At 36.1% G+C, this 24,675-nt stretch overlaps 3 protein-coding genes across 3 annotated transcripts; 1 reads left to right on the forward strand and 2 right to left on the reverse strand.

Moving 5' to 3' along the window:
• The first annotated feature begins 6,545 nt into the window (after positions 1 to 6,545).
• Positions 6,546 to 11,907, forward strand: LOC111999681 (F-box/kelch-repeat protein OR23). The gene is made up of 2 exons (XM_024031810.2): positions 6,546 to 7,566; positions 11,315 to 11,907. Exons 1-2 carry the CDS (start codon positions 6,575 to 6,577, stop codon positions 11,604 to 11,606), a joined length of 1,284 nt encoding a protein of 427 aa, XP_023887578.1. The 5' UTR covers positions 6,546 to 6,574; the 3' UTR covers positions 11,607 to 11,907.
• Positions 11,908 to 18,310: 6,403 nt separating this feature from the next.
• LOC111999675 (transcription factor bHLH3) lies at positions 18,311 to 20,743 on the reverse strand. The gene is made up of 2 exons (XM_024031804.2): positions 20,589 to 20,743; positions 18,311 to 20,474 (listed from the first exon to the last, which is right to left on the reverse strand). Exon 2 carries the CDS (start codon positions 20,025 to 20,027, stop codon positions 18,507 to 18,509), a length of 1,521 nt encoding a protein of 506 aa, XP_023887572.1. The 5' UTR covers positions 20,028 to 20,474; positions 20,589 to 20,743; the 3' UTR covers positions 18,311 to 18,506.
• Positions 20,744 to 23,731: 2,988 nt separating this feature from the next.
• LOC136061828 (uncharacterized) lies at positions 23,732 to 24,202 on the reverse strand. Its single transcript, XM_065760175.1, has one exon. The coding sequence runs from the start codon at positions 24,200 to 24,202 to the stop codon at positions 23,732 to 23,734; it is 471 nt and encodes a 156-aa protein (XP_065616247.1).
• Positions 24,203 to 24,675: the final 473 nt, after the last annotated feature.

The following is a 24,675-nucleotide window of genomic DNA, read 5'->3' on the forward strand; positions in this document are numbered from 1 at the left end:
CAAGAGTCCAATCTTCTGTCTCATAAATTATGCTTTACTCCATACTCCACTAATAAAAACGTAGCATCTGGCTTTTTTTTTAAGTGAGATAATGTGTCATTTTGACGTTAACATGAATGCAATTGAGTTAAATCTCACATGGCTCCCTTAGCTCTACCTCACATGATTAACCTTTTGTTAAGTTACAATTTTTTCACTCATGCCACATGCCCCAATCCTATTTAATTACCTTTATTTATTCACCCAAAAAAAATTTACCAAAATATCAGCCATAAATTATTTTGGGTTTCCATGAATATTTCTCATTCCATTGGCTCACAAATATTTCATATCTCATTATCTAAATTGGGCCACAATATAAACCATCCTAAAAAACTCATATCTTATCCAATTTCATTATCATTATCTAGCTAAGCCCAATGCACACATCCCATTCTTTTTAAGACCCAAGACTACTTATGCTTGAAAATATTTCAAAAGCCCCTAATTCGAGTCCATGGCAAACCAATTTTATCAATGGAATTCAAAACCATAATCCAAACCCAAGGTTTAAACCCATGGCAATTTATTTTTCAAAAACCCAATTCTCATTGGCAACATCAAAAGCCCAATTTACATTGGCAATATTAAAAGCCCAACTCATATTGGCAACATCAAAAACTCAATTCACATTGACAACATCAAAAGCCCAATTTACATTGGCAACATCAAAAACCCAATTATCATTAACAATATCAAAAGCCCAATTCACATTGACACTATTAAAAGCCCAATTTACGTTGGCACTATTAAAAGCCCAAGCTAACTATTTGACGCTATTTTATCAGAAGTCCAAGGTTATTAATACTTGGCAAAATACTATATCATAATTATTTCACTTAAAGTCTAATGATGAACAATGGTTTAAGTTCTTAAATCTATTATTATAATATTACAAACTAATGAAATCTATAACAAATATCTATTCTCAAAACCCATTGCAAACATATATCAAGCCCATGGAGAATTATGAATTTGTGTTACTAATATAAAAGGCCATGGAAAGTTATGATTATTTATTTTAGACCTATGACATTTATTTATTTCATAGTATATTATAAACTCATGGAATTTACATAATAAGAACCCATAATCACTATTTATCTTATATCACAACATTCATAAGATTTATTTCCAAAACTTATGATAATTATTTATCCTACAAGCCCATTATGATTATCTATAATAAAAATAAAAAAAATAAAAAAAACTCATGAGAATATCACATTATTCCATTATAACGTTGTTACCATATTTTATTTGAAACACATGGATATTGCCTCTATTAAAACACATGGAAAATATTATTCACAAGAAACAATTGAGGTTACTATTTAAAAGTCCCAAAGAAAATATCATTTACAAAATAATCTATGGAAAAAAATTATGAGAATCTAAACAAATTGATATTTAAAGCCCATGGAAATTAATACCCAAAACCTATCATAAATATTTATTAAAGCTCATGAATACATTTCATTTTTACTAACAACTAAAGCCCATGTGGAATAAAAATCCATGGTAATATATGGTAGCTTTGCCCATTTTGTAAGGCTCACAATGGGAAAGCAAAAGGATAAACCCAAATGGAGAAAACCACCAAGTCAGAGACTCACCAAAGTACTCAACCCTCATGATCAAGCCCAACATGAAGTCTCATCCAAAACAGCCCATGTGTGCAAACTGACCTAACTAGAGAACTCCCTTCAATTCTGCCTTCCGCTGGAGAGCACCTCAAGAAGCAACCAAACTCCCAAACCAAATTAGGAGTTGGCCACCTATCCCATCAGCCTCTCAACCATTACCAACTTTGACGTGAACAGTACCAGAGGTTGGGCTGACACCTAAAAGCTAATAGGCAATAAATACCATTTTTCTTCAAGTTTTGGTCACAACTCAAGGAAGCCATAACAAGACCTCCAAGCTCATGAAATTCTCAACTAAATAGTTATTTTATTACTAGAAACGTATGTAATTGATCCATGAACCAAGCTCATGAATCCCAAAATGGAGAAAATTAGGGAAAAGTGGTTTGGATGGCATAAGGGGGTGTCCAACAGAGGCATCAATGGTTGACACCTAGCTTAGAGTGTTAACCAACCCTCTTGAGCTCTAATCCTAGTTACAGCAAGCAAGATCTCTAGTCCTCATACTTGCTCTAATCCTATTGGATGAAATTAATCTCCAAATCCCAACAATTAATGCCTAGATTAGGAGCATCTCAACCTCCAGTTACATTACCCAAATATGCAAAACACTCTAAAAGCAAGTCTAACCATTTTTGGCCAAATCTCAAAGGAGATATTCTGAGATTTTGCTGTTGTCTAACCTGGTCCCTTCTAAATTTTGTTAATCAATCCCTTAAGCTTCACTATAAAAGGAACTACCATCAACTCATTAAAGGGACAAGATCTCCTCATAAAATTCATCACCCATCATGCTATTTTCATCTTATAAATCAGTTATTTAGTTCATACATTAGCTTTTGATCCATAAATACCCATGTACGCTTACCCTTAAACATCACATTCCATCTCCTCAGAAAATCTCAACACCTTAAAATAGTCATAAACAGCCCCTCTTTACACCATACCCGAAATGGGCTAAACACCACTTCATCTCTCTTTCATATTTCCATATGTCCACTCATACTTTCTATAAAGTCATTCACATCACTTACCATACACATATATTCATCATTATGGGCATGATATGGCACATAGAGATCTTATTCAAACATTTGCTGCACTAGATGGACACTCTTTCTCTCCCTTCATTCCATCCTAATTTTTCATCTTTTACTTATAATTATGAAGCCTTTAATCCTTGTTTATTACTATTATAATGAAGGCCATAATGTCTCCTATGGAAATTTTCCCTCGTGTTGATTTAATAATAATGAGGAAAATATATAATTTTTATCATGTAAACACATTTATTGACTAATCAGACGTTACCGCTGGAGATCTGTCATATTCACTGCTGGACCATTTTCCTCTTGTGTACTTGTTATAATGGGCTCACTTTTATATTAACCGACTATGGAAGAAATGCATAATTTTTACTATACGAATACATTTATTAATTTTCCAAACATCTATCGCTAAACGTTTCTCATGTTTACCGCTGGATTATTATTTAAGCACTTATTGTGGTGGGTCATCCTAGGTGTTAGATTATCTTTGCAAGAGGTATTTTTGAGGCCTTATTATAATCTTTATTGGATGCAACCCAAACTTTGAGCAAAAATTGACTTTTAACACTTCACCGATAGCCTTTGGGCCATATTCCAAGCCCAAAGTCGAGTCTCGGTCTTGGCTTCCCAAATATCATATTGGCAACGGAAAAAAAAAGGCCCCTGACACCCTTTTTCTCTCGACTCTCTACAACTGCCTTTGTTTTTGGTTTATTTTTTCTCTAGCCTCAACGTTTCATCTTCTTCCTTAGTCCTTGCTATGCATAGATCATCAAAAGTTTTATTGTTTTGCTACCACATATTTTTGTTTTGTCTTATAGCTCCATTTTTTTACTTTTTTTCTTTTTTTAAGAGATTATGGCTCTAGTTGAGAGAAACAAGCAAGCAAGCAAGTTTGATAAAATAATAATAGTTCTAGCATTCTTAGTAGATAACAATCAACCAAGTCATTCCTTATCAGATAAAGTTTGATAAAATAATATAATCTAAAACTCAAATCAAATGTTATCTGTATATTCAAATCAAATTGTAACCTCTGCAATAATATATGTACAAGAGAACAAGCTCCCAAATTAATGTTAATAGAAACCAATTATTTTCTATCTATATCAATTGTTTTAAAAATCTATACATGTCGAGGCACATTACACATTAACTAATCACAAGAGATTCTCCTTTTGATTAGTTCACATTTGATTGAAATGCCTCTATAGTTCTATGGAGGAGCTTCCCTTCCCTAAACTAATTCAAGAATTTCAACAAACATGTAAAATATCTAGCAACCCCAAATATTTACTGAATACAACCTTTATTGAACATAGAACCTTTTTTCTCTCCACACTTTTCCTAATGGAATAAAAATCAAACACCATCATCACCATAGACAAGTCATTTTTTTCTCTCCACACTTTTCTTCAACAACTTGAATTTTCCACAACCTAGAGAACAAGATTTCAAGAAAATTTCATATCATAAACCTAAATCTCAACTTTCAAAAATCATTACTCCCACATCAAACCCTGAAAACACTTGGTAATGAAAAAACACACTATTTCCTTTCCACAAACCAATAATGTAGAATTGGTTTTCGAAAGAAGCCAAACTTGGATTTGTTGGCTGTGGCGGCAGTGAAGTGAGGCGTTTATGGAAGAACAAGAAAAAGATTTGAAGAAAGGGAGAGTTGGTGATTGGTAGTTGGTAGAGAGAGGTGTGTCTTGAATTTCCAATCAATACACAATAAAATCCACCATTATGAGAAAATATTGCGAGTCCTAAATACAATACTATTGCGACTCCCTAAAAAAAAGGACAAATGTGGAAAATAAATAGCTTATTTAAGTGGGATATACAAGGAAAAAAAACCATAGCCACAATAATTATAGAGAATTAATGATCAATTGACAATAAAAATATACTCCTAATATAATGCACATTATTAAAAGTATAATACCATAATTATGGGCCGATTATCTAATACCATAATTAAATTACTCCTAAAATAGCTCTTTCAAAGGTCAGTGCTTCTTCATATTCTTTTTTCTCCACTCATCTAATAGTATTTTTCTTAGTAAATAATAGTAAATTATTATAGAGATACAGTTATACACTTATAATGAGTAGACCTTTGGATTTTTTAATATTTTCTATTATTGACTATTATTAAGTACAATAACTACAAAATTAAATTGCATGTCTTTTTGTATATTGGAAGTTACCTTTAGAGAAACATAAGCATAAATGAGCAATGAAGTAACATGTAGGGTAGAGCTCTATTTAAGTTTGTGGAATGTTTTGGCTAACATCCCTTGAGAGATATGCAATAAAGAATTGAAGTCTATAACTCATGCACTATTTTACTTGCCAAACATGACAGAGGTCTAGATGGCAAGCAGACTAGACATAAGAGCATTAGCATTAGGAGTTCTAAAACTCCCAATTTACTATTTTATAGCATCAATCCACACAAAAAACACTCTTTACCTGGGTGTCTATTTCTAAACAAATTTACCCACATGCTATGGTAAAATTGTATATGTACAAATTACTATAGCAAGTTGTATTTATGTTTTTAATCGCTTTTATTCTCTTTCTCTTGCCTTTATCTCTTCTCAGTCTTTGGTATCTTTTCTTTCTTTGTTTGTCCTCTTTCCTCATCCTTATCCTTTAGTCTCTCTCTCTCTCTTTTTCTCTCTTTCTCTCTCTTTCATCTATCCCTATAATGTTTGTGTTAAGGCTCCAAGGCAACAAAATAGAGAAGTAGCAAAGATCAATAGGGATTAGAAGCAAAGATGGTTGTGGGTTTTAATTCGGTCTCCATCGATTTGTTGGTTGCTAGGTGGTGGTTGTGGTGCTGTTTTGGTTTTGGATTTGGATTTGGTGGTGGTTTTAGATTTAATGGGTTTTTGTGGTGGCATGGTGGTGCTGATTGTGTTTGTTGTGGTGTCAGTGGTGGTTTCAGTTTCTGTTGGTGGTGGTGGTTGGGATGATATGGGTTTAGATGGTGGGTGGTAGATGAGTTGATCTGAGTATGCGTTTAGGTGGTCGGTGGATGAGTTGGTCTTTTTTTTTTTTTTTGGGTGTTGGGTGGTTGAGAGAGACAAAGGGGAAGAGAGACAATTGGAGAAGAGAACAGAGAGATGAGGAGAAGAGAAAGAGATGAGAGATGTTATTTTATGGAATAGTGAATTTTATTTTAATGGGTTATATGTGAAAATAGAGTTTGGTAATTGGTATATTATAAAGTAGTATGATATAATAGGTAAAATAACTTTTTAGATAATAAAATAAAAACTATTAAGTGAACCGAAGAAGTTTGCTGTTATTAATACCAAATATGTTCTTGGCAGAGTTGAATTTTTATTTTTTTTTATAGTATTTTTGCATTCTTTATTTTTAAGAAAAAAAATTCTTTTTAGTAATTTGTACATGTTTATTATGGTGACTTTAACATGGATGGTGAACCACATATAAACCCGTGCAGGACCCAGGCGTACAAACTAGTATAAGTTTATGAGCAAAACCATGAAAAACTCAAGGCTTTAAACCGATGAAAATAACTATGATAAAAAAACAAAAATAGTGAAAATAATAATCATTTACATTATATTTTAATTTACAATTGAATAAAGGAAATAAAAAAATGGTAAAGAAGTTTTGGGCAATACAGTTTGGTGAAAAATTGGATTGGTTTAGCACTTCAGCTTATTCCTCAAGTCTCGACATGAAGATGCCACGTGTAAGTATTGAAAATCCTGCACTGTTCGCACGCAAAAGGCGTTGAGAAAGTGGAAATGAATAAATAAATAAAATAGTTAAGCTAAAATCTGTTGTTGAAATGAAATGACTGAACCAGAACCTCCTCCATTTTCTTCTGCTTCTTCTTCAGTAGTTGAAGAAGTCGAAATCGTTGAAAGCTTAACCCTAATTCCTGGCCTCCCAAAGGATGTGGCGGCACTGATCCTGTCGTTGATCCCTTACTCCCACCAGGCGCGGCTGAAGGCCACCTGCAAATCGTGGCGCCTCTTCCTCTCATCGAAAACCCTCCGCCGACTTCGACTCCGAGAACTTTGTTCCCAGTCCCACCTCCTCTGCATCTTCCCTCAAGACCCATCACTGGCGTCCCCTTTCCTCTTCGACAGGGACAACCTGGCCTGGGCCCCACTTCCAACCACACCCCCAAACCCCCACACCTACGGCCTTTGCAACTTCACCTCCCTCTCCATTGGAGCCCACCTCTACGTCCTCGGTGGGTCCCTCTTCGACACCCGATCCTTCCCCATCGATCGCCCTTCCCCTTCCTCCTCCACCTTCCGCTTCGATTTCACCACCCATTCTTGGGAATCCCTCGCCCCTATGATACACGCGCGGGGGAGTTTCGCCTGCGCTGCTGGATCCAACAACCACATCTTGGTGGCCGGAGGCGGGTCCCGCCACACGGTATTCAGTGCGGCTGGGACTAGAATGAATTCGGTGGAGCGATACGATATCGGGAAGAACGAGTGGGTGGAATTGGAGCGTTTGCCTGGGATGCGAGCCGGGTGCGTGGGGTTCTTTGTGGAGGAGAATGAAGAAAAGAGCGGGTTTTGGGTGATGGGAGGGTACGGGGAGGAGAGGACGATAGGTGGGGTGTTCCCCGTGGATGAGTATTGCAGGGACGCTGTGGTCATGCAGTTCAACGACAGCACTGGCCCTGGGTGTGGGAACTGGAGAGAGGTTGGGGATATGTGGGAACAAGGGGAGAAAGTCAGGGTTGGCAAGATTGTGGTTGTCGAGGATCACGAGAGATCGGGTCATCCCGGGGTCTTTATGCTCGACGGCAACCATATTTTCAGGTTCTTTTTCTTTCTTTTTCCAGTACAGTTTTTATTTATACTCAAGTATTTCATTTCAATTACATTTTCTGTTTTTGTTTCTCATTTGTAAATTTGGCTGTGGCGCGTTTGCTTAAATATGTGCGGTAATTATATTGATTTCTCACTTTTGTGTTGCTGAGGTTTAGTGTTTGTAAACTGTGTTCTGGTGTGAACACACTTTGATATACATACCTATACTAGCTTGTTAGCGATTATTTCCTTTTGCTTGAATTAGCTTTTAAATATGTGTGAGTGAGAAGAGTGTAGAATGCTTCTATGGTTGGAGTAGTTCATGCTTTGCGTCTTGGAGTCTCTCTGGACTCTGGACTCTGGGGTGGTCCAAGGATGAGGAGACTGGTGAGGGAGAGCTACTGTTCTAATGATTGCATTCCCCTTTTTTTTCTGGTCTATATAATTCACTCCCACCTAAAATATATTGATTATTTGAGTTCAAATGAAAATATATTTTAATTAAATAAGTACTCCAGTCCACGTAATTGAGAACGCACAGAGTACATTTTTGAATAATTTCTCAGAAGACCAAATTTCTTTACATATCGTAGTGAAATGGACTATTTTGAGTGTACCTTTTTTTCTTTACCCCCTCCTCGCTTCTTCCATCATTTTGATACTGGATTGGATCTTCAAATTGTTGATAGAAACTGATGTATTGGAACAGATTGCCATAAATCCTTATCTGTTCCTTTTCTCTTATATGTGCCAGAATCTTTTGGCTTGCGAGTGAGGATGTTAAATTTATGTAAAATATTGGGAAATTGGATGGTGGCTTATATTATATGCTCTTAACCATATATTCACATTCATCACATACTTGTACTATACACTAAGGCACATGTGGTGATGAGGTTATCATTACTACCTATGGTTTTGTAAAAATATGGAAGAAGCAAAAAGAATTTGAAATTTGGAGTTGTAAAGGTGCTTTTGTTTAGCATTAATCTACTATTCTTTCTTCTGTTTATTTATTTATTTTTGAAAACTTTTTATTTTATTTTAAAATAGTGATAATCAAGATTTGTGTTGAAAATGGAAACAACTTTTGAAGTTTGTGAGAATTGAATCATTTTGTTTTAGAGAGGAGTATTGATGTAGGACAAGGGGAACAGGGTTTAATAGGGCTTTAGGAATGAAACAAAGGTGAAAATCAAGATTTTGGTTGCTGTGAACAGTGCTGTGAATAGTAACCGGAAATGGTAAATAAAAGATAAATTCCTAAGAATCACTCCTAGGGTTACTTGGCATCACCCCTAGGAGTAGTCTGCATGACACAAACTGTAACATGCTTATAGCTCTAAAGTCTGAAAATATTATTAATCTCTACCTCAATAGGAAACACAACTCTTTAAATAGAAGATTAAACCTAATAAGATTTGGACTTGGACTCTTTGGGCTTTAATATTAAACCCAAATTAAATAACTAAACTTAAATAAAAATAAAAATAAAACCCAATGGACTAATAGTACAGCCCATTCCAGAAAACATGAAACTAATTAAAAGTCTTTGGACGCTTTTTATATGTCTTCAATGGTTGCTGTCATGGTCCTCCATCAAGTATCTAGATAAAAATGCAAAACAATAGCTCTCTCTCTCTCTCTCTCTCTCTCTCTCTCTCTCTCTCGTGCATGTGCACACGTGCAAGTACATGTGCTTGTTCTCACCCATTATCCCACTCTCTGGATGGTAGAAAGTGAACTATTCTCATAACTGTTACTTAAGTTGCTATTAAAGTTTTAAAGTGGCTTTAATTTAAATCTAATGTTAAATTGACATGCTGATGCCATGAACTTAGTTTCTCTTGAATATAGGAATCCAAGCTTTATGAGTTGCCAAAGAGATAAATGTCACTTCTGAGTTACCTGAGAAATTATAAGATTTACATGGTGGACAAGTGATGTGGTCCACCATTCCACTAAAAAACTGCCACTTGTTTAAAATTGTTAGTTAGAAAATTTTTTTAAACAGAAATTAATTATTGACCCGGCAATTTTAAACAAGTGGAAGTTTTTTAGTAGAATGGTGGACAAGTAACGTGGTCCACCAGAGGACTCTATAATTTCTCGAGTTACCTTACCATAAAGGGGTAGTTAATACAGGAAGCTCCATAGTAGTAGTATTCCTTAAAGAGAGTTCCATTAAAGCCCTATAGCTATTCCTATCATTGGTATTCCTATTACAGCTATTGTTAGACTAGTACTACTAGCTCATAACTCATAATGTACTACGAGCTTCATAACTCATAGTATGGATTGTTCCCCCTATGGCTTTAAAAACCAAACCGGGAGCCAAACCGTTTTTTTCAAAATTCCTGGTTTAACCCAGTTTTCACCAGTTTTTGGGGTTTTTATTGGATCGGACTGGCTCTCAGTTCCCAGTTGAACCGGTCGGACCGGCCGGTCCGGTCACCCCCTAAGTCTCCCTCAGGGGGATTGAGAGTAGTTGAGCTCCTTAGTTTACTGATAGTTTGGTTAAGGAGTGAAGCTCTTAACTCTATACTGGCTTGCTTTCCTTCGCTTGTCCATGTGAGAGTGTTCGTGCCTCATATTGATGAGTCACTTCACTCCCTCGAAAGCCTATTTATAGGAGTTAAGCGTTGATATCTACCTTTAACTCATTTCTTCATCTTAGCATAGTTCCCGGGGGCACGTCCCCCGGGGACCCCCTGGTTACTTTCCTTGTTCACTACCTTTAGGTGAATGAAGCATAAGGATAGAAACGGTAGTTTCGTGCCTCATATCGATGATAGGACTCATGTCATAAGTGACTATTGAGCCTTCGTGCCTAATGTCATAAGTGACTATTGAGCCTTCAAGTGACACTCTTTAAGAAACTAAAGGGATGTTCTTACAGGAAGCATAATCGCAGTATGTGGTCATCTCCTTGTATCGCACTTGAAGACAAGGTGGCAATAGTTGTCCAAAGAAGCTATAGGATTCATGTGGCCCTTAACTGGGTGGGGGAAGGACTAATGCGGTAGATCCTTTCTGTTTCCTTGCTGCATACATTGGGCGTGGATGGTGCTTAGGACGAGGGGTGGTGCCCTCTATAAAGCCTTTTCGACATTCCACTGCCATACTATACGCGTCGGTCGGCTCCATACGGTACAAAACTATGGTAGGAGAGACTTCGAAAGAGTTCTGTGTAAATGCACTTTTCTTTACACAGGCTTTTTCGTTGTGCTCCATACCTATAAGGCCTATTGTGCCTAAGATAGTTTTTTAACTGTATCAATTAGGGTCTTGCATCTGACTGATTAATAAAATCAAAATTATGCAATGGCAATGGAATCTTGCTTGTAATAACCTAAGAAAAGAAGAGGCACAATTTTATGGGACTTCATACTACATTATTTGATTAATTTTGCTGAAGGTAGCATTATGTATGTAATTAATATACAATTTCTTAAATCATAAGCCATGTACATCCAAATCCATGCATGTTCATTTGGTGTGCTCACTTCTATTCCTTTGCCTTTGCCTTTACCTGATTTTGTGGACTTGTAGTAATCCCCCAACAAAAGCAAAACTGTGATGACTTGACTGGCATATGGTAGCCTTAACTATTGCTGTTCCCTTTAATATGTTAATGATCAGTTTAGAACCCTGCATTTATGGTTTTCACTTTTTTGTTAGTTCCACATGATTAACAAAAGTCATCTTTGATCTACTTGGGAACACTCATGTGCTTTTTATCTTTACTGCATTACAGATATGACATGGCTTCAAACCGTTGGCAGGAGGAGTCACATGTTCCAAAAAGAACTCCTCATAACTCAGCATTTGGTTTTGTTGTATTGGATGGGGAATTGCATGTATTGACCCTATTGAATGCATTTGATCCACAAGAAACCCGAAGGAAGCAGCATCATAAGAGGGCTGGAACACTTTACATCCAGATCTACCATCCCAAGAAGAAGACCTGGAGAACTCTCATTACAAAGTCACCGTTCCCTCACCCTTTAGATTTTAATACTGCAGTAATGTGCAGCATTCGATTGTGAACTATAGTAATTCTTATTTGTGTGCTGCAAGTACTCTTACCAAACCACAAATTTACTCTATCTCAGCAAATAGAAAAGAGGGTAAAGCAAGGAAAAAAGAAGAATGATTCATGTGTGAGTGATTGATGTTAATTGACGTGGTTGTTTGCCTTTGGCTTATTTGTATAGACCTCAATGTACAGCTTTACGTGTTTGTTTGAATGGATCTAAGTGCTATATAATGTCTCGGTTGTAACCTTAATGGAGTAAATAACTCATTCAGCCCAGGAAAAACAATTGTCTATGTAAATTTTCAGTGCTATTGACTTTCTGTACACACACACACACACATACACATACATATATATATATATTTCTAGTTATGCTTTTATTTTGTCTAGTTTGGGCCTTTGTTTGTGGTGTGATAAAACAGCCTTAGAAAGCCTAAACAACTGGTGGTAAGTTTGTTGTGTTGGTCTTGACTGTATAGACATGTCAAGCAGGGGAGAGAGTCGCTGAGGGCAAAGGATGATTGAAATGATAGGGGCAAAAAGCAGGTGGATTTCTACCTGCTCAGTATTTGTTTATGGGTTTTGAGATTAGAGTGTGAAAGAGGGAAGCAGATGATAAAAGGGAATTCTCTGTGGTTCTTGGACCTTTGGCTCAACACAACAGGTGAATCATCTCTTTTTCTTTCTTTTTTTCTCCATCCCTTGCAAGATTTCAGCTCCAGTTTAGGTTCCTTTCTTTCCTTTTGGTGTTTTGGGTTGGAGATATTTTTAAAAGAATTTCTTCTTCGTAATTTATATGATAATAAAATGCTTCGTATGAAATAAATTTCTTTCTTAGTTAAATTAAAGTTTGTTTGGTAGCTGAAAAAAGGTAGGGAAAGAAAGGAAATTAAGCTTACAAATTTAGGTTTAGATTTAGGAATAGTTTTGAACCTTCACTTATGATCTTGTTGTTCTGGCTTTCAGGTGTTTGTTGTTAACCAAAAAGAACTGTGATGCTTCAGAAGTTTTCAAGTGCATGCATGACGATATTATTATGGTAAAATGCCATTCCTTTGTGTGCTACTGGCTGGAATTACCTGCCGTCATTTCTTTGGTTGTTTTGTTGATAGTTATTATTTGCCTTTTTTAAAGACTACTTGCTTTTATTTTAATTATGTTATTCAGCCAGAAAGAAAGTTCCTTTTTTTCCTTATTTACTCTTACTCTCAAGTCTTCTGTCCTACCTAAATTAGCTTCCATTCTTCAACAACAGAGGCTTTGTAATTTGTACGACCATTACACTAACCTTCAACTTGCATAAGATCAATGCACTTTGCTGTGTCTTTTTATCCATTGGAAGCATGCTTATACATTTGAATAATTTTGAATTTTTGATATCCTCATCTTGAATAAATGTTAAATAGTGTTAGTAGTGGCCTATACGTTAATAACCCTAATGAGCCCATTCTTTAGGTGGAAATTTCTCATATGACAAATTGTACTTATATTAAACTCCTTTCTTGGAAAGAATCATTAATCTTTGGTCGGATAACATTTCTTAATTCCTCTATAAGCTTCTCTTTCATGCTTTAATCAGGTACCAATGCAGGGTTTATTAACCCCAGAGCACTTTATAGGTTATGCAACGGCAATAGTATTAATGAATGATTTGATCTGGTTTAAAATTTTGTTGTATTGGAATGTTTTGTAGGCGGTGATGCTTCTATTCATTTTCTTTGTAGGACAAAACTTAGGTACTGTTCTATAAGGTCTCCTCTTAAAATTTTGTTATGTAGCTACTTAACAAAAAAATATATATTTCATTCTCATGAGAAAAAATCTACATGGTAGAATCTTAAAAGAAGAACCTAAGGAATAGTACCTAAGTACTGTTCTTAAGTCTTGCTTTTCTCTATATTATGGCTTTCTTAATTAACTATTTTATATTTTTTAATGCAAATCCCAATTCAGCTCTCAATGGTTTTACTGAACGGCAATAGCATTAATGAATGAAGAAATATAACAAGCTTATTAGAGAACATGACTAGCATAAACTTATAGATGCCATAGTATCACTTCAACATTCTAACCTATTGTGGCGATACCGAATTGTAATATTCTGAACGCATTCATGATGGAAGGTCCATGACTACACAACAATAATGAATTAAGTCTATTGATTCATGATAAAAAGATACTTACGGTGTCTATCGGTTTAATTGATGATGACCATTGCTTTCAATGTTCTTAGAATATTTTTCTAGGCAGATTAATGACTGAATGTTCTTAGCTGAATATCGTTATAGAGAGAAATGACCTCAAAGCAATTTGGATAATTATATGTTTTTCTTTTATATAAAAAAATAATAATAATAAAAATTTTAAAAAAAATAAAAATAAAAAAAAACTATATGTTTTTCTTTATTTTTCTGTTGAACCAGATGAGGACATCTGCTGATCCTCTCCCTTCCTCAAAACAGAGCTCGGGTTTTATGGCATACCTACATGTGATTGCTTTAAAATAAATTTTAATGGAATTGTGTGTTTTTTTTTTTTTTTTTTTTTTTTCAAATGTTAACCTAGTTTAAAACTGAGCTAAAAGATAGCACTGTACTCATATATGATAAGTTCTCTTGTACACTATTTTTGTTTTAATTTTTTTGGCCGAGTCCCTTGTACTCGTATTTTAATTTGTATATATAAATTCCGAGAACATGATAGTGCTAAGAACTAAGGAAAATTAATAATTTTGGTGGTTCTGGGACCATCTAGAGCCCAGACCATGACTCCTGACGAACGTGGTGGTGGGAGAAACCAGTTTGCTCTGTGGGACTGTATCTTGCTAGTGGAGTTTCATCAATCACTCGAGCAAAGATACGAGCGCCTTGGGAGGCACAGTGGTTTCATGGATCTCACTGCAGATCTGATGCAGAAAATGGACAGTCCAGAAATGGAGCAGTTTTTTAAGTTTGTACACGGGGACACTTGGAAAACCCGAGCATTATTTTAGAGTATGCCATGTACAAACATGAATATCAACAAATCAAACCAAATTACACTTGGAATGTTATTGGTAGTGATGTCAAAAAAACCGTTCTTGTTTGTTTAAATAGTGGGGCTTCTTTAGAAAAATAAGTTACCTATATCATTCTCGTTCTAACAGTGAAAAATCTTGAGCTTGTCATTGAGCCAATAAATCTCAACGTCATTATTTTGATCGATCCTACTGTTTCTGTGTTTAAGGAAGCGAAATAACCCCAACCTGCTAAATTTGTAGGATCTCTTCAGAAAGCATTACTTGCAGCCAGCCTACAAACCTTAGGTTAATTATTCTGGATTTTGTGGCAAATACAGCAAGCCAGAACAATGTTTTTATTTGTATTTGTGGTCAGCACATGGGCTTGCTCATGGACCTTCATTTTTTACAAGTGTTTCCAACTCACAATGAAAAGCCTAGGTTTGGGTTCATGGGTAAGCCCAAATAGGCTCACTTATTACCCTCTAAACCACACTCCTTTAATTCCTCAAATAAAATATAAGGGGCTTGGGAAATATATGAAAATAGAACGCTGTACATAGAGACATTAGGCGCACAAGAAATTCGGGTTTTGCCTCATGTGAAGCTANCACACACAACTCCCCTAAACAATCAAGCAGAAGACTCATGGATTAAGGAATCGAGCACATTAGAGAATTCGATTTCCATAGAAGAAATATGACATCATGCCATTTGAAAAAAAAAAGTTGTTCATGAAATTATAATTTATAAATCCCTAATCCTAACCTGATGATTTTCAATGATATGATTATTATTACCATGCATATAGCTATATGATCATGCATTATATTAGATCTTAATTTCCATAAATATCACACAATAAGCACATTTAAATTCAAGTATTGCATCATAATGACACGTTAGGTTAAAAAAGTACATAACATACTATAGCCTTCAATTTCTCGTAGACTGATTTATGGATTGGGTAGAGTGGGTGTTTTATACCTTTCTATCAGCCAAAATGGCCAATTATCATCTTTGGTTGAAATATTTAGCAATCTATCACTGCTTATGAAATACTTAGCAATTTATCACCTTTTTAATACTTGATTTTGTAAAACTCGAGTTCTATAAAAAACTGACACGATGGCACTTGCTAACCTAGATTGTTTCAATTAAAAAAGGCCACATAAAACTCGAGTTCCTTATAACACGTTACTTGAGTTTATAAAATTTGAGTAATATAAAACTACACTGACCAAAAAACTTTTATTGAAAACGGTACTCTTTGAATTACAACAATTTGTAAGCACTATTATTATTCCAGTGCACATACGGCACAACTTCTTACAATTCGCACAGTAGCTTTTTATTTAATGCACTCACTCACCAAATACTCTTGCACACACTTGACACCTTACTTCTAGACACCTACACACTATGACTTTTAGACCTGTTGCTTTTTACACACTTCACTTCATTTCATCTGTCCTTCACTTCACAAGTCACACGGCATGGGCATCATTCTTTAGTATATTTCTTTTCTTATTTTCCTTCAGCTTTTCTAAAGTGTCCTTCACTAATAAGGCTACATCTCTGACAAGAAATAAAGCTTGTGAGACAAGCTTTTTAAACGAGGCTTTGACTTGTGGACTCTAATGACCACACTTGCTCCCGAGGGATGGTGTGATTTGACTGGTTTCAACTGAGGCTTGGGTAAAAACAATGAAATGAGAAAAGAAAAGAAGTGGTTTAAAATTTTAAAGGAATTCAAGCATGAAGAGCTCGAGTTTCATGTTACAAGAAACTTAAATTTTTAAAACTTGAGTTTCATGTCAATTTTTAAATTATAAAATGTTAGATTTTAGCTTTTGTCACCGTGTTATTTTTTTTGAAACTCGATTTTTATAAACTTGAATTTAAAAATAATGATAAATGGTTAAATATTTCACAAATAGTAATAGATTGCTAAATATTTCAGCAAAAGATGATATTTGGCCATTTTGATCCCTTCCCACCTTCATAACCTAGCATTCATATTCAAATCTTGAGTCTAAAGACCAAGTCCTTATAATTTCTTTTTGCTTTTCTCTTAGATTGTATCTAGGAAACAAATCAATGTACTGAAAGATTGATTTATAGATCTAACAAAATGGGTGTCTAATAATTTACATGTTGTTCTTGCCTAAAACATTCTCTTTTTTAGAGCTTGACAGGTTTCTATCCAGTATGTACATTGTGAAGCCAATAAATGTGCTTGATAGTCAAGCTAACTTGGGAACCATGCTTTTCTTAATCCTTTTGTTTGTATTGGACTTACCCCATCTATACATTTTGTGTACTTATGCCAAGTCCAAGGACTATCAACTCCTAGACTTATTACATAATTTGTGTTCTTCTTCTCTTTGTACCCTTAATCTTTTCCTTTTAATATATAATTAGTTTTCGGTGCCAATTGCTAGTTAAAAAGTTTTCATAAACATACACATGTAATAGAGTTTGAAACTTATGATATTTGCTTATAACGTGATAATATTTGACACGACATACGAACATGAAGCAAACATAATATAGTTTTTTGCGGAAAAAATTTTAGGTGTAAATGGATTCATGTCAAAATGATTCGACATGCTTTGACAAGATTAAAAATTTGATCAATTTTGTATTGATCTATTTAACTAGCAATAGTTCCTTAATGCTTTGTTCATGTACCTTGTACCTTAACTTAAGTTTCCATTTCTATCACCATATAGAAATAAAAATTCTAATAATTCTTGCAACAGCATCAAAATCATTAAAAAAAAAAAACTATATCATAAATGATATAAAATAAGAAAAATGTAAAGTTAAATGATGCAAAAAAGAATTAATTGGACACTTGGACTATTCATGAGAAATTTAAATATTAAAATCACAATACAAAAGTAGACGAGCTAATTGAGAAATATAGCATTGTTATGGTACGATTGAGACACTGCTTGCATCACAAATTAGAAACAACTTCAAGTTATCAGAAGATAATAGAGCATGCTAAAGGAGAACTCATTCACTAAAAACAAAAATTATGCAATGGAGATCATCATGGCAAATTCTAACCTCTTAAATATTTTAGATCACCAAAAATAGAGATATGCAGTGTTGATATTCTTACAAATCTTAATATTATTTTAAGAAAATTTAATTTAATTTAATTTAATTTAATTTTTGAGAATAAGGCCGAAAATTCCATTAATGAAAAATCATATCAATTATGATTATAGCATTAAGGTGTGAATGAACATTTTTCATCCATACTAATATTCTTGTGACATGTTTAGCATGTCTAACAAGGTTATGAGCCCCAAAGTTATATTGTCATCTAAAATATAAGAAATTAATTTGCCAGAAGACTTTGCAAAAATCTTAGCATCCTGAATCAAAAGACCAAGCGAAGCAAGACAAACCTCATATGATATCAGGAAATTTATAATAAGCTGTGAATCTCCCCAACTATCATCTTGGTAATTCCTATAAGTCTAGAGAAAACTCCAAGGCACATTTTGATTCATAGAAGCAATATTCATACCTCTACTATCTCGGACAATGACCCCTATACCAGCCCGCTCTTCTTCCTTAAATACAATTCCATCATTTGCTCAACTATCTAATAGTGCATCAAAAAAAAAAAAAAAACCAAACATTTGCCATCTAATGGTTCGCTTAGCCCGAATCCCCAACCTACTTGACTCGTGGTCTTTATGCAATCAAAATCAAATTTCAGAACATGAATAACTGCATGAATTTAACAAAGCAACATCATTCAGCCATCTGAAGTTAGATTACAGATCATTAATGGCAGAGGACAATCTGACGAGTCAGTCAAGAACAACAAATTCCATTTGTTTCTTCAAAGAGATGCATTGGGTCACCTAAACTCAAACTTAAGTCAATTCACTTTGAAAGGGCGCCCACTAGCTTCTCCTTCAACTGCTCTGCAGCACCACCTTGAGTCTGAACGGAAAACGTATGAACAACCTTGTCATTTTCTGTTGAAACGCTAGACTCTTGAGCTACAATTTGATGTTCCCTAAACATTTTGATGACTCCAGAAACCGGGTGAGCATCTAGTGGGCAGCTCATCCTCACAACTGAATCCTCAGGCCTTTCCTGAAAATCAATCTCTGATGCGGGTAACTGCTTGTGCTTATTTTTTTCTAGTTCCTTTTCAGTTTCCAAAACCCTGATCTTCATCTGGAGATCGGTGATATAGGTGATGGCATCACCAAGCAGAGAGGCCTTGTCCATCTTAGATATATTGGGAACAACAGCTCTTAATGCATAGAACCTCTGGTTAAGCTTCTCACGCCTCTGCCTCTCAGCTTCCACATGGTTCAATGGTTCTTCTCTCCCATTGGCAGGCTTTCTCCCTCTCTTTCTGGGTTTCCGCTCATCAGGCTGAGGTGATGAGTCATCCTTAGACAGCTCCAAACTAGAAACTCTTGTTTGAGCACTAAAACCCCCAACAACCATTTGGTTCAACTGCGGAAACAGTTTTGCTTCATTATCATCGCTTTGACATCCATTAGAAGAATTTCCATAAACATGATTGGTACCTATTGCTTGTACTTCAAAAGTGTCTGAAGCAAAACCTGTATCATCTTCCACCTTGGGGGAAAAATTAATATTGACTGATCGGGATTTTGTACCAGCCAGACTAAGTTCATGTCCAAAGATCTTCGGAAACACCTTTGACTGTACATAATTAGATTCCCCAAATACAGTTTTAACCATATCCAAGATAGTCTGCTCTTCTGGAATTGATTTGATTGACCCAAACTCCACAACTCCACATTTCACTGGTACAAACACCACAGTTTGGAATCCAGCTGATCTCGCTAGAAATGACCTCTGTTGATAATTATTTAAAGAACTAGACATATCTGAAGCCCAAATTGATTTACCAGACATATATGACTCCCCAAGGCGACACGGCAAATCACACCGAAAAGTAAAATACATTGAAGAGAGGTAAAGCATCTCAACATCCAACACACCATCTAACCTTGCTGCAAAATTATCCTCATCCAACCCACCAAAACACGCCTGAAGCTTTTGGAGCACCTGCTTCTTCACCTGCTCTTTCTTCTCAACCCCCTCCAAACTGCCATCCCCTCTACTATTCCTGTCTCCAGCTCCTGCACCTTTTGGATCTCGGCAGTGCCCATCACCCCAAATTAAGGCAGACCCACCAGATTTCAAGCTCACAACCCTCCAGAAAATAGCATAATTCCAACAGGACCCTTCAACAAGTTGGCACAAGCCCCGCTGCACACCCAATTCACTGCGCGGTGTAACTAAATCTGATAACACATTTTCAGAAGCTGATGAGACCAAGAACTCACATGCTTCTGTACCCAATACTGACTCCACCATGGCCCTGTCTTCTTCATTCACCCAAAATTTGTCACCCATGTTTCTTCTACAACTATCTTCCACTTCCGCAAACCCTCACCCCCAAATTCTCAAACTAACTAAAAAAACTTTAGAGAAGTCAAGTGCAGCCAATTAAATAAATACATGAAGGCCTTACAAAGACAAATCTATAGAGCAAATTCCTACAAGCACTTCACTGAGATTATGCAAAAATCAGGAATTGAGGTCTTCCCAGATGGAACATCTATGAGGGCTTCTGTTAACAAATATTTTCAGTTCTTCTACACTTAAAAAGTCTTCTAAATTACAGCAACATATGAAACTCGGCAAATTCCAGAAATTTAGCTCTACCCATCTAGCAGACCTTCGAAGCAATCTCTTAAAGAAAACAATAAATTCTCTCTGAAGCTCAATTCAAGACAAAGAAATTCAACAAAATTCAGGAATCCGCGTGGCACCCAGTTAACAAATCTTTCAGAAGAGATCCTATATACAAAAACTAGTCAGTTTGTGATTGTTTCAAAGCTCAAGTATTTAAGAGTCCCAGAAATAGTTTACAAGACTCTGAAAAGGGCTCTAACTAGAAGTAATAGACTTTACCTGAAAATTAACGTGCTGGTCGAGATTAAAAACAATCCGGATCCTCCAGTTTCACCTGACTACCACAAACGCCCCAGACAAGGAGCATGGATTCTTTTCGTTTCAGATCTGAATGCTTATTTTCTTTCTTTCTCTCTTTCTTATTTTAGCCCCACATGTCTTTTCCCCTCTTTTGTTTTATTATTATTATTTTGAACGTGACATTCTGGTCGGCTTGGATCCACTCATGTTAAAAGTTGATACGGTAAATAAAGATAAAAATTAATTGAAATAATATAGTAGAATTTATAAATAATACTAAAAAATATAATGAACCCATAAATAATAATAAAAATAAATTAAAAAATAAAATAAGTTAGCAAAATTAAACAAAGACATTATACATGCCGTCGTTTTAGGCTCAACAAAATCAGATGTGAACAAAATGAATGGAGGAAGTGCCACAAACCACAATAATTACAATCGATCTTGTCCTGCTTAAAACGCTGCAAAATGTAAATGGACAAAGGTGTTTATCAACCTCTCGAGCTTTGTCTCGTGAAGTGACTTGTTTATGCGTTTGTTTAGTAAGCAAACTAATCTCTAATTCAAGTTTATAGTTTATACTCAACTAAGGCTGGTTTGGTAGTAGTATTGGGGTATTAGTTTTCAAAACAATCTGAAAATTGTGATCTAAATTGTATGGTGAAAACATGTGTTTTGAATACTCAAAATGTTTGCTATCATGTTTTTATAACATTTTATCAAAACTGAAAACATAGCATTGGTTATTTGGTATGAATATGTGTTTATTGGAAAAAGGTGTAATTTTTTTACAAAAACAATATCTTTTTATTTAAGTACAAAGTTTAACTACAAACTTGATTGTAATTTGTAGGGTCTCAGTTTGTAGCTCAGGCCCAAAAGATATGAGATATGAGCCTAACAAGCCCAACACAATGAATTTGTAGAGAGTAAGTGAAAGAGCTAGACTGAATGATCTAAGCAACGACTCATGCAGATCACAAAAGATGAACAAATATGAAAACACACGTGAAATTCAGATATATTGATGTCCAAAGAGACAAATTAATGTTTTAAAGGCTAATACAAATATCAGAACTACAGTCCTTCTTCTTTCTCCTTTCTTTTTCCTTTTTTTTTTTTTTTCCTCTGTAAGAGGTCTCTTACATTTATATAGTTTCCTTTTAGACTATCTTGATCATCCACTTGTCTTTATCTAAACATTCATTTGAGTATACGTCCCATCAGGTAGTTTCGTCAGTTCTCCATAAGTGGTGGTAGTTGAGATTACACTGTTCAGAGGTCTTCTCCACATTAATGCGGCCAGAAAAGTTGTTGTAGTATATTTAATGCGATGATAGCAGCTTTTTCCTTAAATATTTCTCTATTCTTATCATCTCCATACATTCCTGAAGTTTAGAACCGCAGCTATTCCAATTAATTTCTGGACCTCTTTAGGATTTCGAGGAGGTTGTAAATTGTTGATGGCCTTTATTTGATCTGGGTTGACCTCAATCCCCCTATGGGTTACCATGTAACCTAGGAATTTGCCTGATCCGACGCCGAATGAGCACTTTAAGGCATTTAAATGCAACTTGTATCTTCTGAGAACTTCAAAAATGTTTTCAAGATCTTTCACATGCTCCGAAACAATCTTGCTTTTCACCACCATGTCATCTATATAAATCTCAATACTCTTACCTAACTGTAGCTTAAACATCCTCGTCATCATTATTTGGTAGGTGGATCCTGCGTTTTTCAAACCAAATGACATCACTTTGTAGTGGTAGTTCCCAATAGGGGTGACAAAAGTAGTCTTCTCTTGATCATCCAGGGCTAATGGTATTTGGTGGTAACCTTGGAAAGTATCCAGGAAACTTATCTGAGGACGGCCAACGATGGCATCTACCAGCTGATCAATTTTTGGCATAGGGAATGGATCCTTAGGACAAGTCTTATTTAAGTCAGTGAAGTCTACACATACTCGCCATTTCTCATTCTTCTTCACCACCACAGTATTCGCTAGCCACTCAAAAATAAAAACTTCTTTAATAGCTCCAGCTTGTTTGAGCTTTATTACTTCTTCTCTTACTGCATCAGCATACTGCTTGGATGGGTGCCAAGAAGGCAGCTTCTTAGGGGTGATCAATGGGTTGACCTTCAAATGGTGACATATGAATTCTGGATCCACCCCTGGGGCTTCGTAAGCGTTCCAGGCAAATACATCAAAGTTTCTTTTAAGTAACTCTAATAGCTCTTCCTTCTACTGCAGAGGTAGCTGAAATCTAACTTGAAAGAACTTTTCTAGATTGTCTTCGATAATAACTTTTATCAAATCTTCACACCTAGCACCTTCGACTGAATCTTCGACGGGTGATGCTCAAGGTTTTAATTGCTATAAATCTCTTTCGGCCTGGGCTGAGGACTCAATTTCGGGCTTATGCTGGATGGCAGCCACTAAGCATTGTCTGGCCACGGATTGATCTCCCGGGATTTCACTAACTTGCCTTTCAGATGGATACTTAACCTTCTGATGCAGGGTAAAGGAAACAGCCCCTAGCGTATGAAGCCAAGGTCTAACCACGATTGTGGTGTAAGGCGAATATGCATTCACAACAATGAAATCTACCTCTACTATCTCCATACCAGTTTGCACGGATAATCGTATTTGGCCTTTGGGATAACAACCCTTCCTTCGAAACTCACCAGGGGAGAACTGTATGGCGTTAAGTCGTCAAGTTTTAAGTTCAGCCCTTTGTATAGGTTAGGGTACATTATTTAAACTGCGCTGCCCTGGTCTACCATTACTCTTTTCACATCATACCCCCAATTCTAAAGGTGATTACCAAAGCATCGTCATAGGGTTAGATGGTTCCCACTTTATCTTCATACGAGAATCCAAGAATTGGAGGAATATCCATTCTAGATCTCATCGGATCATGATTACCATCTGTGGGTAACCGGACTACCGACATTACCCTAGATGGCCAAAACCCTATTCTCCCCGGTGCGACGAAGATGACATTGATAGTTCCCAAAGGGGGTTTTGAAGAATCATCCCTTCGGGGCTCCAAGCCCGTCTAACCTCCTCGACCGCTAGAATGATGCAAGAGTTGTTTCAATTTACCCTCGCGGACAAGTTAGTCCAAATGATCCCACAAGCTTCTGCAATTCTCTGTGGTATGCCCATGATCCTGATGGTATTGACAATAGAGATTATGATTGCGTCTTTCTGGGTTTTCCACCATCTTATTCAGCCATTTGAAGAATTGGTCATTCTTGATCTTTTCTAAAACTTGATGTACTGGCTCTTTGAATACAGTGTTGACTACTTGAATATTCGCTGATCCTGACTGCCCAGAAAAATTCCTACGCTGTTTGTTATTACTGTATCTATCTGACCTGAAATCCCTCCTCTCCTGGGGGATAACCTTATCTTTTCCTTTTGCTTGTTGCTGATGCTCTTCGATTCTCTTATACTTATCAATCCTATCCATCAGTTGAAAAATGCTAGTGACAGGTTTTCCAGTTAAAGACTTTCTTAAACCATAGTCAGTAGGTAGGCCGAGCTTAAACCTATTAAGGGTCACCTCATCAAAATCGTCTTCCATCTCTTTGAACATCTCTCAGTATCTATTTGAGTACATTTTCAAAGTCTCACCTTCTTGCATGCTCAAGGATAGCAGTGAAGCTAAGGGCCGAGCAACTCTTTGCCAGGTGACAAAACGGGAAACAAATGCTTGAGTGAGCTCTTTGAATGAACTAATGGAATTTGCTTTCAGGCTGTCAAACCATCTCATTGCAACTAGTCCCAAACTGGAAGGGAAGACTTTACACATCAAAGCTTCATCCTTAGAATGGACAGCCATCCTCTGGTTGAAGTGGCTCACGTGCTCCATGGGGTCTGTTTTACCATTATAGATAGTGAACGTCGGCTGATGAAAACGACGAGGGAGTATTGCATCTTCAATCCTACGTGTGAAAGGTGATTTAGAGATTTGATTCAAGACTTTGCTCATAGCGTCGTTCCCTACGCCTCCATGTGATAGGCTTTGAGGCTGCCTCTTACGATAATGTTCCTCTT

This window comes from Quercus suber, unplaced genomic scaffold, assembly GCF_002906115.3.
Source record: "Quercus suber isolate HL8 unplaced genomic scaffold, Cork oak 2.0 scaffold_356, whole genome shotgun sequence".
Classification (NCBI taxonomy): Eukaryota; Viridiplantae; Streptophyta; class Magnoliopsida; order Fagales; family Fagaceae; genus Quercus; species Quercus suber.